This window comes from Podarcis muralis, chromosome 2 (assembly GCF_964188315.1).
Source record: "Podarcis muralis chromosome 2, rPodMur119.hap1.1, whole genome shotgun sequence".
Taxonomy (NCBI): Eukaryota; Metazoa; Chordata; class Lepidosauria; order Squamata; family Lacertidae; genus Podarcis; species Podarcis muralis.
Window position 1 is genome coordinate 68439791 of NC_135656.1, and position 13103 is coordinate 68452893.

General features: G+C 42.9%; 1 protein-coding gene across 17 annotated transcripts in view; it reads left to right on the forward strand.

The window, feature by feature from the left end:
• The window catches only part of NSD1 (nuclear receptor binding SET domain protein 1), a 61961-nt gene that overhangs the window by 35228 nt on the left and 13630 nt on the right, over positions 1 to 13103 (forward strand). For all 17 annotated transcript variants that reach the window (XM_077924664.1, XM_077924654.1, XM_077924660.1 and 14 more), the window contains 10 exons: positions 924 to 1209; positions 2891 to 2997; positions 4815 to 4890; positions 5570 to 5688; positions 7835 to 7978; positions 8452 to 8575; positions 9679 to 9879; positions 10083 to 10262; positions 11323 to 11479; positions 12068 to 12273. In XM_077924664.1, the coding sequence (XP_077780790.1) occupies positions 924 to 1209; positions 2891 to 2997; positions 4815 to 4890; positions 5570 to 5688; positions 7835 to 7978; positions 8452 to 8575; positions 9679 to 9879; positions 10083 to 10262; positions 11323 to 11479; positions 12068 to 12273 (1600 nt within the window). The remainder of the gene's footprint in view (positions 1 to 923; positions 1210 to 2890; positions 2998 to 4814; positions 4891 to 5569; positions 5689 to 7834; positions 7979 to 8451; positions 8576 to 9678; positions 9880 to 10082; positions 10263 to 11322; positions 11480 to 12067; positions 12274 to 13103) is intronic.

Below are 13103 nucleotides of genomic sequence, written 5' to 3' on the forward strand. Positions count from 1 at the left end.
CCCACTTTTATATACCTTCATGTTGTCTCGGAATGAGCAAAGTGATTGAAGGAAAAACAGAAGTGCCTGGCTGGGCCTTGGACTATGGCTTTGGCTCTTGCTTTTCTTTGACTTTCTTTTTTGCTCCAGATGGGTTGGCTTTGAAGCACACACATCAGCCAGGATGTTGTTGCAAGTGTTGTAGTGGACCTTGGTTCCACATCATCCTTAATCATTATGCTACAGATTCCTGTAGTACTTTGAATTACAAAGCATATAATTAATATATCTATATATATATATATTCCTGGTCATGACTGAAATAAGCAGGTTTTGCTTTATGATTTCAGTTCATCAATGTTTCTTACTTCAGTTGTGAAGAAGGGCTATACCTTGAATAGTTTTCTTTTTTAAATGAATGTTCAATAAATAAATAAATAACTATAGCGTATTTTCAACATTAGAAACATTGTATTTCATCAATGCACATGGGTTATACAGCTGCCAATGAAAACAGCATCTCCATAGGCTAGTTGTCCCTCACTCTCCAGTGATATATAGTGATTCTCACTCAGTGGCATGAAGTCATCAGACTATTCATTTCCCCAACCTTGTCAAACTGTACCCAATGACGGTCTGTTGGGCAAACACTGCATCTGATGGCATGGACTGGTGTTACTTGAGGGGAGGGAAGCTAGACAAAGGCAAGCCATTTTCAGCAGCAGCGCCATCACTTACACTGTGTATTTTGTATGTTGTGTGTGCTTGCGTAAAATGATTTCTAGCACAGCCAAAGATGACCAGTTTTCTTTCCCTTGTTTTTCACCTGCTGCAGAAATGTAGCCATATTTCCAAGTATCTGTATGCTCCCCATTAGCCTTTTCTTCACGTATTAGTTGGACCAGGATCTTGAGTATTTTCTGTTTATGTCTGGCTGCTGATAGGCAAGTTCTCTAGAGAAGTCTGAAATCAAACAGGATTGCAGCACTGGCAGGCAAGCTCGTAACAAACATCTAGAAAAGAAGCCTCTGGATTCAGTTTCGTCTGCTTCTTCGTCTAAAGAGTCTCCTCCTGTTCTTGAAGCTGAGCGGTCTTTGTCAGATGAGCCCGACTCCCATGCCATGGAACCAAGATCAGAAATGCCTGTTTTGACATTGTCATCACCAAATGTTTTGGAAGTTGCTGCTGCTGCTTCTCCTTTGCAGGGAGAGAGACAGTTAATGAAGTCAGGTAAGACATGTATCATTAGCATCTTCACCAGAAATAAGCTCTAGTTACTGGAAACAAAACAGGTGTCTTGATTCCTATTTCCTTGATTCCTATTTCTTGATTCTAGTCCCAATTAACTTTATACTATACTGTACTGTACTGTACTATACTATACTATACTATACTATGCTGAAATGTTTAAATGTTTCTTTGATTGTCCTTGAATCTTGCCACCATACTTGCTATCCTCTCCTGCCACACACTTTGAGAACCACACACAATATGCCATTGCTCTTTGGTCTGGACCTGAAGCTTTTGGCGCTGTCTCCCACAAGGATGGGGGTGGGGGATAATAAATGATACTGAAGTTTTTGTTCCCTGTGAGATCTAAATAGCAAAAAGGAGGATTTTATTATTATTAAATAAATAAACTACAGGTCTTTAGGCTTCCAAGCTCCTGATGTCTTAGATCTCAAAGTGGCTTATTACACTAAAAATATACAAAGCCAAGACAAAACCGCAAAATTTTAAAGCTCAAAACTTAAAATTTTAAGCTACAAGAATTTTCAACCTCAGAAAATTACCGTATTTTTCGCCCTATAGGACACACTTCTTCCCCTCCAAAAATGAAGGGGAAATGTGTGTGCGTCCTATGGGGCGAATGCAGGCTTTCGCTGAAGCCTGGAGAGCGAGAGGGCTCTCGCTCTCCAGGTTTCAGGAAGCTATCCGCAAGCCTTGGGAGCCCGGCAGGAGTTCCCGCCGGGGTCGCAAGGCTTGCGGGCGGCAGCCTGCAGCCCGAAGCACGGGGCACGCTCCGGAGCGCACCTTGGGCTTCGGGCAGATATCGGGCAGCCCCACAAGCTCGGGGGACAGCGGGGAGGCACAGCGCCGCCATCCCGCTGTTCCCTGACCTGGTTTGGAGGCTGCCAGCCCCACAAGCTTGGGTGACAGATATCCGCAAGCCTGGGGAGACTGGGGCGACTTCCCGCCGGGCTTCCTAGGCTTGCGGATAGCACCCTGTTCTGGAGGCTGGGGTCGGGGGAAGCTCGGGCCTCCCTTGGGAGGGAAATAAATTCCCCCCCTTTATTTCCCCCCCAAAAAACTAGGTGCGTCCTGTGGGCCGGTGCGCCCTAGGGGGCGAAAAATACAGTAAAACGAGTTAGCTATAGTTGGGGCTTGCTGGGTTTTACATCCTTCTTAAATTGTGGTGCCCAGAATTGGACACAGTATTCCAGGTGTGGTCTGACCAAGACAGAATAGAGTGGTACTATTACTTCCCTTGACACTATACTTCTGTTGATGCAGCCTATAATAGCATTAGGGTTTTTTTTGCTGCTGCATCACACTGTTGACTCATGTAAAGCTTGTGATCCACCAAGACCCCTATATTCTTTTCACATGTACTGCTAGTAAGCCAGGTGTCCTCCATCCTATATTTGTGCATCTGTTTCTTCTTGCAGAACCTTACATTTGTCCCTACTGAAAATCATTTTGTTAGCTTGCGAACAGTTCTCTGATCTGTTAAGGTAATTTTGAATTCTGATTCTGTCTTCTGTGGCATTAGCGACCCCTCCCAGTTTTGTTATTTCTTGGTTTGGGGCAGATGAGGTACAACAAACAGTACTGGTGTTATTATACTGATTCTTACTTGGTGCTGATAAAACTAGTTTGTTTCTAGTGAGGACATTCATTTTTATTGTAGGGAGTTTTGAGAGTAAGCGCCAGAGGAAACCAACAAAAAAGCTGTTGGAATCCAATGATTTGGATACTGCATTCATACCAAAGAGAGAGTGGACTTCCATAAAGAAGGTAAGTTCCTTCCTTCTGCTTCAAATGTTACCAAAGATCTGCTATGCTCCTGAATGTAAAATTATTTCATCTGCAGAGTTTTTGATCGGCCTTCATTTGGTTAAGGGTACCTAATAGAAGCACTCAGTAAAAAATAGTAGTGATAATCAGAGCTTAGCCTATAAAGTTCTTGTTGCACTTTCTTTTCAAAAAGCTGTCATTGTCCAAACTGAGAGAACATTAGGCCCATAAGCCTTTGAATCTTTGGCTCTTTTACAATGACCAGAGTCATGCTGTCAAACATATGCACATATCTCATTATTTTCAGTTGGGAGTCTGTAGGAGTTCTTTTCACTAGAGAGTGCACTCTTTCAACAAATTGATAGTGGATTGGCTGGCTGTGAGGAGAAGAAAGTCTCTGATGTACAAAATATCTCTCTGTGTGAGCACGCATGTGTTTTAAAGTAACGTAAGCACCTGCTGGAACTCCAAACCAGGACTCCTCTCCAAAGACTCTTCCTGTGCTAGAGATCAGGCCTTTTCTATAGGAAATTATGGTTTTGAATCCCTTTGCTAAAATGTATCCAAACAGAGTCCTTAGAAGATTTTTTAATTTACAGTCGTACTTTGGAAGTCGACTGGAATCCGTTCCGGAAGTCCATTCGACTTCCAAAATATTCAAAAACCAAACCACAGTTTTTGATTGGCTGTAGGAAGCTCCTGCAGCCGATCAGAAGCCCCTTTGGATGTTTGCATTCCAAAAGAATGTTTGCAAACCGGAACAATCACTTCCGGGTTTGCGGCGTTTGTAATTCAGGACTTAATTTCAGTTTGTTCTGTAAAACCTGTTGTGATATGGACAACAATAGAATGTTTATTCTACATTTTATGAAAATTGAATTCAACTTGCTTTTCTTTTTGTAAAACTGTTAAAACAACCACATCCAATATGAAAATGCAATAATCATTTGTTTATGTATTGAAGCATTTATGTCCTATCTTTCTGTCAGGGCAGCTCACAATAACAAAAGTTAATCCATCTGTTGATAAAAATTAAACAGTAACTATTAAACAATAAAACCAGCCACACACACACAAAAGAATTTTGCAGCAGAGCAGACATTAAGAGCAAAACCCGTTTGTTAAAGGAAAAAGCCAAATTTTGACTGCAAAAAATCACAGAAGTGTTGATTTGGAAGAAACTCCCAACAGTTGCCTAGTCCAAATGCTTGCAACACAGGGATCATGGCTAAAGAATCCCTGACAGATTGCCATTCAACCTTTGTTTTAAAATCCTCCAATGCTTGTCTGCATGCAAGAAGCAAAGAATGATGTACTCAGCAATCTGTGGGGCCTCAGGTGTTGAGAGTTTCAATTTATTTTCTTTTGCTGCTGCCTTCATGATAATTCATTAAATATATGATTATATTGCTGTAAGCTGCCTTGTGAATTGTAAAAATTCAAAAGAAGGGTCTAAATATTTTGAACTGTGAAAATAGTATAATATGCTGCATTTAGTGGAGGCCCCTTTAGATTTGTTAGTCTCTTACTGTTTTTGTGAAAGTTACGATTTTTCTTCTGCTTCAGCTGTGCAGAAAGATTATTCAACAATTATAACTAAGTAAATATGATTCTTCCTACTTCTTGCTACCCAGGAGTTCAGACACTGGGCAATCGCCTCCCCATCCTTCTGATTATGGAAATTTGAGATGCTTCTTCTTGTTGTTGTTTGTCAATATGTTGAAGGTAGAATTGCCATTGAGATGTGGCCAGGGAAACACATCTCGTTGTAGGTGTGCAAATTTGCTTGGTAAATTGTCCCTGTTGCTTGTTCGCAGTGTTCTGAGGCTGGTCCTTTGGATACTGAAATGTCTGAGTTGTACTCCACATCTCAGCTTCTGGACACTGGTGAAGGTAGGTGGTGTTCCTGTTCTGTAGCATGAAGCTGGCAGTTTCCTGTGAGTGAACTTTAATAATAAGCTAAGCAAGTAAACATACTGGAATTTGTGGTAGCAGTGAGTGTAGTGATGGACTCAGGAGCACTCCAAAGATGAAAAAGGTGTGTGGGGTGGATCTGGCCAGAAATCTGTTCAGACAACAGCGGAGTGATAAGAAACAACGTGAGACTCAAAGGTGTCCTTCGGCTTGCCTTTCTGAATTTTCAGTGCTCACCAACCACATTTTTCTTCATGATCATGAGGATGAGAAACTAGCTGTTAACCAAGGTGGCTTCTTAGACGCCAGTAACTCTGCTGTATGGTGTTCAAAGGGATACCTGGAACCACCCTGTTTATCAACTCGCTGGTACTTTCTTCCAACTTGTGGCATTTGGGTAATATGGAACAAGGGTGACTTTGTCTTGTTTTTGTGAAAATATACTCAACAACACAATATGAATTTTCATTCTAAACTGTGTAGTCCTCAGAGGTTTGCAGACATTTATCTGGAATTGAATTACGGGTTAAGAATGGGTATGTTGTGTGCTACTCACCAGTGCTGAATTTTGGGGTTTAAAATTTGAGGGCCATAGTTGTCAGAATTACCTTAGGTGCAGTTATTTGCTTACAGTCTTGAAACATCTTCCTTGCTGCAGCTCCTGAAAAGGTTCCAGGCAAACAGAGAAGGCGAAAGCGGCAACGACGTACTTTTGCTTCAGCGCCATACAAGAAAGAAAAGGGTGAAGATGTACTGGGAGAAAATGCAAACTCTGAGGTACTTCTGGGCTTTGGGTTCTGTAAAAGGATACATGTATGACGTCTTTTTGAAGTAGCATTATATTTTTAAAAATGCATAAAACTATTGACTGTGTTGCAAAAGAAGGTATAAAAGACTTAGCAGCAAACAAAGGCCGGACTGCAGAAGAGTATTGTGTATAAACTAGTAGCTCATGTTTAAAAGATTTGCGTTAACCTAAGTATTCATACACACATAAATTTCTGTGCCGCTAAACCAAGAAAAATGTATTCATTTTGAATTATACATACAAACAACAATTCCAGGAACTTGTTCTCACAATGTGTATAAGGCCTGGAAAAACTCGCTGCAGCTACAAGCTGAATGTCACACCAACTGCCCTGAAACCCTTCAAAAAAAACCCTCCCCTATTCAGAAAGTGGTGTATATAAAATCAAAAGTAGAAACATAAAAAGGCAAAGTTCAGAAGCACATAAAACCAGGTTTTAGGGATATTGTTGTGATACTTACATGGTTGGGAGTCAGTTTTAGATTACAGTACAGTGGTGCCTCGCAAGACGAAAAGAATCCATTCTGCGATTCTCTTCGTCTAGTGGTTTTTTCGTCTTGTGAAGCAAGCCCATTGACAGCTTAGCGGATTAGCGCTACAGCGGTCTAGCGGCTTTTCGCGATCAGCTGTTAAGCGGCTTATCAGCGGAACAGCTGATAAGCGGCTTAGCGGCTTAGGAAAAGGGGGGGAAGTGAAAAAACCCGCGGGGACTCACAAGATTTTTTCGTCTTGCGGAGCAACCCCATAGGGAAATTCGTTTTGCGAAGCGCCTCCAAAACGGAAAACCCTTTCGTCTAGCGGGTTTTCCGTCTTGCGAGGCGTTCGTCTTGCGGGGCACCACTGTATACTGAAATTCACTGGACAATCGGCTTTAACATTTGAAACAGTATATTCTAAAGCATGTTTCTTCTCATAGGCTTCCAATTTTACAATACTATATTTCCATGCACATACAGGATGTGGAAATGAAAGCTACACGTTTTGTATTTCACATACTGTGTTCTTTCCACAAGACCTAGTATGAAATTGCTTTTCTGCTCTGTGACACTTTCATGGAATAGAAATATATACTCTTTTTCTCTGAAACCAGTATACTACAGTCTTCTTGAACATCCACCAGTTGTTTGAAAGTATACGCCCACAACTTTTTCTTGGTTTAGCACTGACAGGAGGGTTTCTGTACATCACGGTTTTATATATTTATTTAGTGGTTACGTTTATAACCCATCCTTTTCTCACAGTGACCAACGTGTTCATATGAGCAGAAGAGTTGCACCTGCTTCTCTTAACACAGTCATTTGCAATTGTCCATTTGCATCTCATTATATAGTCTACACTGTTTGCTGAAGACACACTTCTGTACCCTGCCCTTTGACAGCTGAACATTTGTGTGATATTTGTGAGACCATCCCTATTATTCTTTGGTTTGTTTTGAGTTGCTTTATTTGATTTTGATATTGTATGATTTTATGCTTGCAACCTGTCATGGGATCTTGTGAAGGGGGGGTATGAAATCTAATAAATCAATAGCATTGTGTGTCAGATACTGAGGTTGCGCCCTGGAGACAGTGTGGTGTAGTGGTTAGCGTGTTGGAGCAAGACCTGGGAGACGGGGGTTCTAGTCCCCACCCATGAAGCTCACTGGGTGACTTTGGACAAGTCGCTGTCTCTCAAATCTACCCAACCTCTCAGGGTTGTGGTGAGGATTAAATGGAGATGGGGAAAACCATGTATTGCTCTTGAGCAACTTGGAGGAAAGGCAGGATATAAATGTAATGAATAAATAATGGTTGTGGAGATTCCCAACAAAGGTGTTTAGGAAGTATACTGCCACAGGGCAGCAAAATAGTCATAGTCATGTGTTTTGTTAAAGTTCAGAATGTTTCTTTCCCTCAGTGAAACCTTAAAAGTGGAGAAGTGTGAGGAGAGTTAGCGCCACAGCATGAGGCACCTTCTGCAGGCAGAGTGATTAGGGCTAGAGGCGTTGCATGCAGCTCAGCAAGCAGGTTGGCAGAACACCCCCATGTATTGTACCCAAACTATAAGAGCAGCCCAGAGGAGGGGGTAAATGAAAGGGAGAATCTGACTGATCACAGTCTTTCCTTTTTTTTAAAGGGAGATAGGACTAATCATGGAACAGCTGGAAGCCCCAAGGAGACTATTGAGGAAGGGTCTGAAAATGACCATGGAGTGCCTTCATCCAAACGGATGCAGGGGGAGCGAGGAGGAGGAGCTGCTCTCAAGGAGAACGTGTGTCAGGTAAAAGTCTGAAGTGCTTTGCTTGAATGCTGGTAATTGTGAAAATGACTTGAAGCAGCCAGACTACTTGGGGACAGGCCATGTTAGTAGGAACCAGATCTTTGCAGAGCTTGCATCCAATGCTTTTTTAAACTCTTGAGGTTGTTGTTGTTTTTAATTTTGACATGAGGGCTTTCTGTCTACAACCCTTATTTTGTGTGCAGTCCCAGAACCATTTTGGGTAGACAGGAAGTGTGGGGGGTACAGGATTGCAAAAGTGTGCTTAAAGTGTGCCTTGTAAGGAGCTTCTGAAGTAGTGTAAATCACTCGAAGTTCTAATGTTTGAGCCAAACAATTGGACCACAGCAGCTGTTGCTGAAAAGTACTTCTGAAAATGTGTTAGCTGTGTTTAGTGGGTACGCATAAACTAGGATTCCCTACTCCCACCTCTTTAATTTCAGCCCTTGACCACGCATTGTTTAATTCCTTTGCAGATCTGTGAAAAGCCAGGTGAATTGTTGCTCTGTGAAGCCCAGTGCTGTGGAGCTTTCCACCTGCAGTGCCTCGGGCTCTCAGAAATGCCGAAGGGCAAGTTTATCTGCACTGAGTGTTCCACAGGTACGAAACTGTACTCACTGATGGTGTGGCGAGCTCTCGGGTTGCTTTCAAATGTTGGAGCTTGTTGAAAACAAATGGCTTTGCAGCATGGAGCAGAATGGCTCTGCTGTCTACCAGGCTGGAGCAATCCTGGTTTTGTATGTTGTTGCCTCCAGCCATGGTGACTGCTTGTAACTCCCCACCCCCCACCCCCCGCTGCTGTTCAGGACTCTTGCACCTTCTGTTAGAATCATAGAATCATAGAGTTGGAATAGACCACAAGGGCCATCGAGTCCAACCCCCTGCCAAGCAGGAAACACCATCAGAGCACTCCTGACATATGGTTGTCAAGCCTCTGCTTAAAGACCTCCAAAGAAGGAGACTCCACCACACTCCTTGGCAGCAAATTCCACTGTCGAACAGCTCTTACTGTCAGGAAGTTCTTCCTAATGTTTAGGTGGAATCTTCTTTCTTGTAGTTTGGATCCATTGTTCCGTGTCCGCTTCTCTGGAGCAGCAGAAAACAACCTTTCTCCCTCCTCTATGTGACATCCTTTTAAATATTTGAACATGGCTATCATATCACCCCTTAACCTCCTCTTCTCCAGGCTAAACATGCCCAGCTCCCTTAGCCGTTCCTCATAAGGCATTGTTTCCAGGCCTTTGACCATTTTGGTTGCCCTCCTCTGGACACGTTCCAGTTTGTCAGTGTCCTTCTTGAACTGTGGTGCCCAGAACTGGACACAGTACTCCAGGTGAGGTCTGACCGGAGCAGAATACAGTGGCACTATTACTTCCCTTGATCTAGATGCTATACTCCTATTGATGCAGCCCAGAATTGCATTGGCTTTTTTAGCTGCCGCGTCACACTGTTGGCTCATGTCAAGTTTGTGGTCAACCAAGACTCCTAGATCCTTTTCACATGTACTGCTCTCAAGCCAGGTGTCCCCCATCTTGTATTTGTGCCTCTCATTTTTTTTTGCCCAAGTGCAATACTTTACATTTCTCCCTGTTAAAGTTCATCTTGTTTGTTTTGGCCCAGTTCTCTAATCTGTCAAGGTCGTTTTGAAATGTGATCCTGTTCTTTGATTGTGTTTCTTCTACTTTGCTGCCCTCTCCTATTAGGGGTCCACACGTGTTTTGTATGCAAGAACAGTGGAGAAAACGTCAAGCGGTGCTTGCTTCCCTTATGTGGGAAGTACTATCATGAAGAGTGCATACAGAAGTACCCTCCCACAGTCATGCAGAACAAGGGCTTTCGCTGCTCACTGCACATCTGCATGACTTGCCATGCAGCCAACCCAGCAAATGTCTCCGCATCTAAAGGTACAGTAACCTTTTCTTGTGCCCAGAATGGAAGTGCATTTCTACATTCATTTTAACTGTGTTTACAATTCATTGGTGTTCCTCCCCTGTTCTTGGATATTTTAAAGGTGGGGTTGGTGTCTAAAACTTGAATCTTAAAAAATGATTTTTTCCAGATTTTATTATTATTAAGAAAATGTAATTCCAATATCTTTCTCTGCTAGGTCGCTTGATGCGCTGTGTCCGATGTCCTGTTGCATACCACTCGAATGATTTCTGCCTCGCAGCTGGGACTGTGATCCTTGCTTCCAACAGCATGATTTGCCCAAATCATTTTAGCCCTCGAAGGGGCTGCAGAAACCATGAGCATGTAAATGTCAGCTGGTGCTTTGTTTGTTCAGAAGGTAAGGCGCCTTGTGCTGGGCCTGGTGCGTTATGAGTGTTGCCATGTCTTGAATGAGTACAAGCATAGGAGGATGTTGTTGAGGAAGTGAGGGGGCAGCCTAATCTATCAGCTCTTTACCACAACATGATACAAATGGCCACGATGTTGTCCTTTGTCTAAGTGAAACATATTGCCGGACTAAGGTATACAGTTAGGATCATCTCTGGGGGTCCCTACTTTGGGCCTAAGGGAGAGGGAAGCAGCCACAAGAAGGCACTGGGCCTTCCATAGAATGCAGTACAGTGGTACCTCGGGTTAAGAACTTCATTCGTTCTGGAGGTCCGTTCTTAACCTGAAACTGTTCTTAACCTGAGGCACCACTTTAGCTAATGGGGCCTCCCGTTGCTGCCGCACCACCACCACGTGATTTCTGTTCTCATCCCGAAGCAAAGTTCTTAACCCGAGGTACTATTTCTGGGTTAGCGGAGTCTGCAACCTGAAGTGTCTGTAACCCGAGGTACCACTGTATCTAAAGGCCCTCTAAAGGCAATGGTCATGTTAGTGGGATGGGCCACAGTGATAAAGCCACTAAAACAAAATGTAATATATATGTTTGCTAAGCTTGCTGACATAGCAGGGACAGCAAATGAGACATTGAATATGGGGCTTAAACCCTTCTTCCATAGAGCTTAGGGCAGTATACATGATTGACTTCCCCCTTTTCACCATCCCCCTTTCTGTGAGCGAAGACTGGCCTAACTGTCTCCTTGTCATATATAACACCTCAGACGAAGTAGTGGAAAAAAGTAAATGTTGTGGCAAATAGATACGATTGGGTTTAGCACTGGCATATTGTATTGGCTTTGACACAATTGAGACCTTTACAATAAAATTGATACCTGGGGGTGAAGTTAACCTTATTCTGGAGACCAGCACGACCCTCTTTTGACCCATTTTCCATTTAAAGAACTGAAGTGGGATTTGAGGTCTGGATAGGATGAACTCCCCTTTTAATGTGATGCTGTGCATGGGTGTTCCTGTGGTTCTGTCCCTGACATACCTGCCTTTCTTTCTCACAGGTGGAAGCCTTCTGTGCTGTGAATCCTGCCCTGCCGCATTCCACAGGGAGTGTCTGAACATTGACATGCCAGAGGGGAGCTGGTACTGTAACGACTGCAAAGCTGGCAAGAAGCCACACTACAAGGAGGTGGTCTGGGTTAAAGTGGGACGTTACAGGTGAGAGTGAATGAAGGCAAATTCTGTTATATTTAAAAGATTTCAGTTGTCTCTTGTGAAAGCTTGTTGCTACTGCTCATTTTTGCTTTGCTAATGTTATTAATACTGTACAGTGGTACCTCGGGTTAAGAACTTAATTCGTTCTGGAGGTCTGTTCTTAACCTGAGGTACCACTTTAGCTAATGGGGCCTCCCACTGCCGCCGCGCAATTTCTGTTCTCATCCTGAACCTGAGGTACTATTTCTGGGTTAGCGGAATCTGTAACCTGAAGCATCTGTAACCTGAAGTGTCTGTAACCCAAGGTACCACTGTATTCACAATGTCAGGAGGGGACCTCCCCTCAGCTTTATGTGTATTCTTACCAGCATGGCTGCTGCTGCTGCCCTTACAGTTGTTTCCACAATGTTAATAGAATACGTAAAGTCTTCTACTAATGTGGGTTCCTGTTATTCCATGGTTAGGTTAGCAAACACACACACACACACACACAACAAATGATGCATCTACAAAGGAGTGGATCTAGGAAACAGACATTCCAGAAATTTATCCATGGGCTCATCTGTTTTTCTTGCCTTTGTTCATTTCCAGGTGGTGGCCAGCTGAGATTTGCCACCCTAGGACCATCCCTGTCAACATCCAGAAAATGAAGCATGTCATCGGTGAATTTCCTGTGCTTTTTTTTGGATCAAATGATTACCTTTGGACCCACCAAGCTCGAGTATTTCCCTATATGGAAGGAGATGTGAGCAGCAAGGACAAGATGGCAAAGGGAGTTGATGGCATTTACAAGAAGGGTAACCCATTTTCTTTGACTCTAATGTAACCATGGAAGTTAGCAATGAATCCCATCTTTTTCTGTGTTCTCAGGGAGATAAGATGCTGCATTAGGAAAAAAAGAATAGATTCTGGCATCGTTATGCTTCAGAAATAGCCCTGGCTAGAATTATAGATTGAGCAACTTTGGTTTGTCATGATGTCTGAATTGATGAGCAGTGGTTTGTGAGTGGTCGGCACACCAGAATTGGAAGCTGTGGTTTGAAATAGGTTTTCAAACCATAGTTTCTGCTAAGCAAACTAACTATAGTTATAACTATTGCTTTGCCTCCAAAGGCCACTGGGCCTAGACACAGAAGCACTAAGCAGACAAGTAGTTCTAAACTAGACTTTGTCCATCCAGAACCTCAAACTGTGGGTGCATTTGCATGTCATGGTAAACAGTGTTTAATTCTTTACCATGAGTGCAGCTTGCTCCCCATTTTTCCCCTTCTGCTAGTGAGCAGGAGCAACAAACCACAACTCTTGGCGTACATGGTTGAAACATAACACTAAATCAGGGATTAGTTTGTTGTTCCAGTTGCTACTGGATGGAATAAAGTGGGAGAGATTTCCATATTCCTGGTGAACTATTAACTGTGGTTTACTGTGACATACAAATTCAGCTAAAGTGTGTTGAGATGTCGGAACTGAGTCTCTGTTGTTGTTTTTAATCTTTCCTGAAGTGAAATTTCTTGATGTAAGAACTCAGCAAGGAGTAGATGGGGATTGGTGTCTATCTAGCTTTAAGATGTAGGGATAAAACAAATTATTTCAAGAAGCTTGAGTTACACAAAACAATGTCTTTACT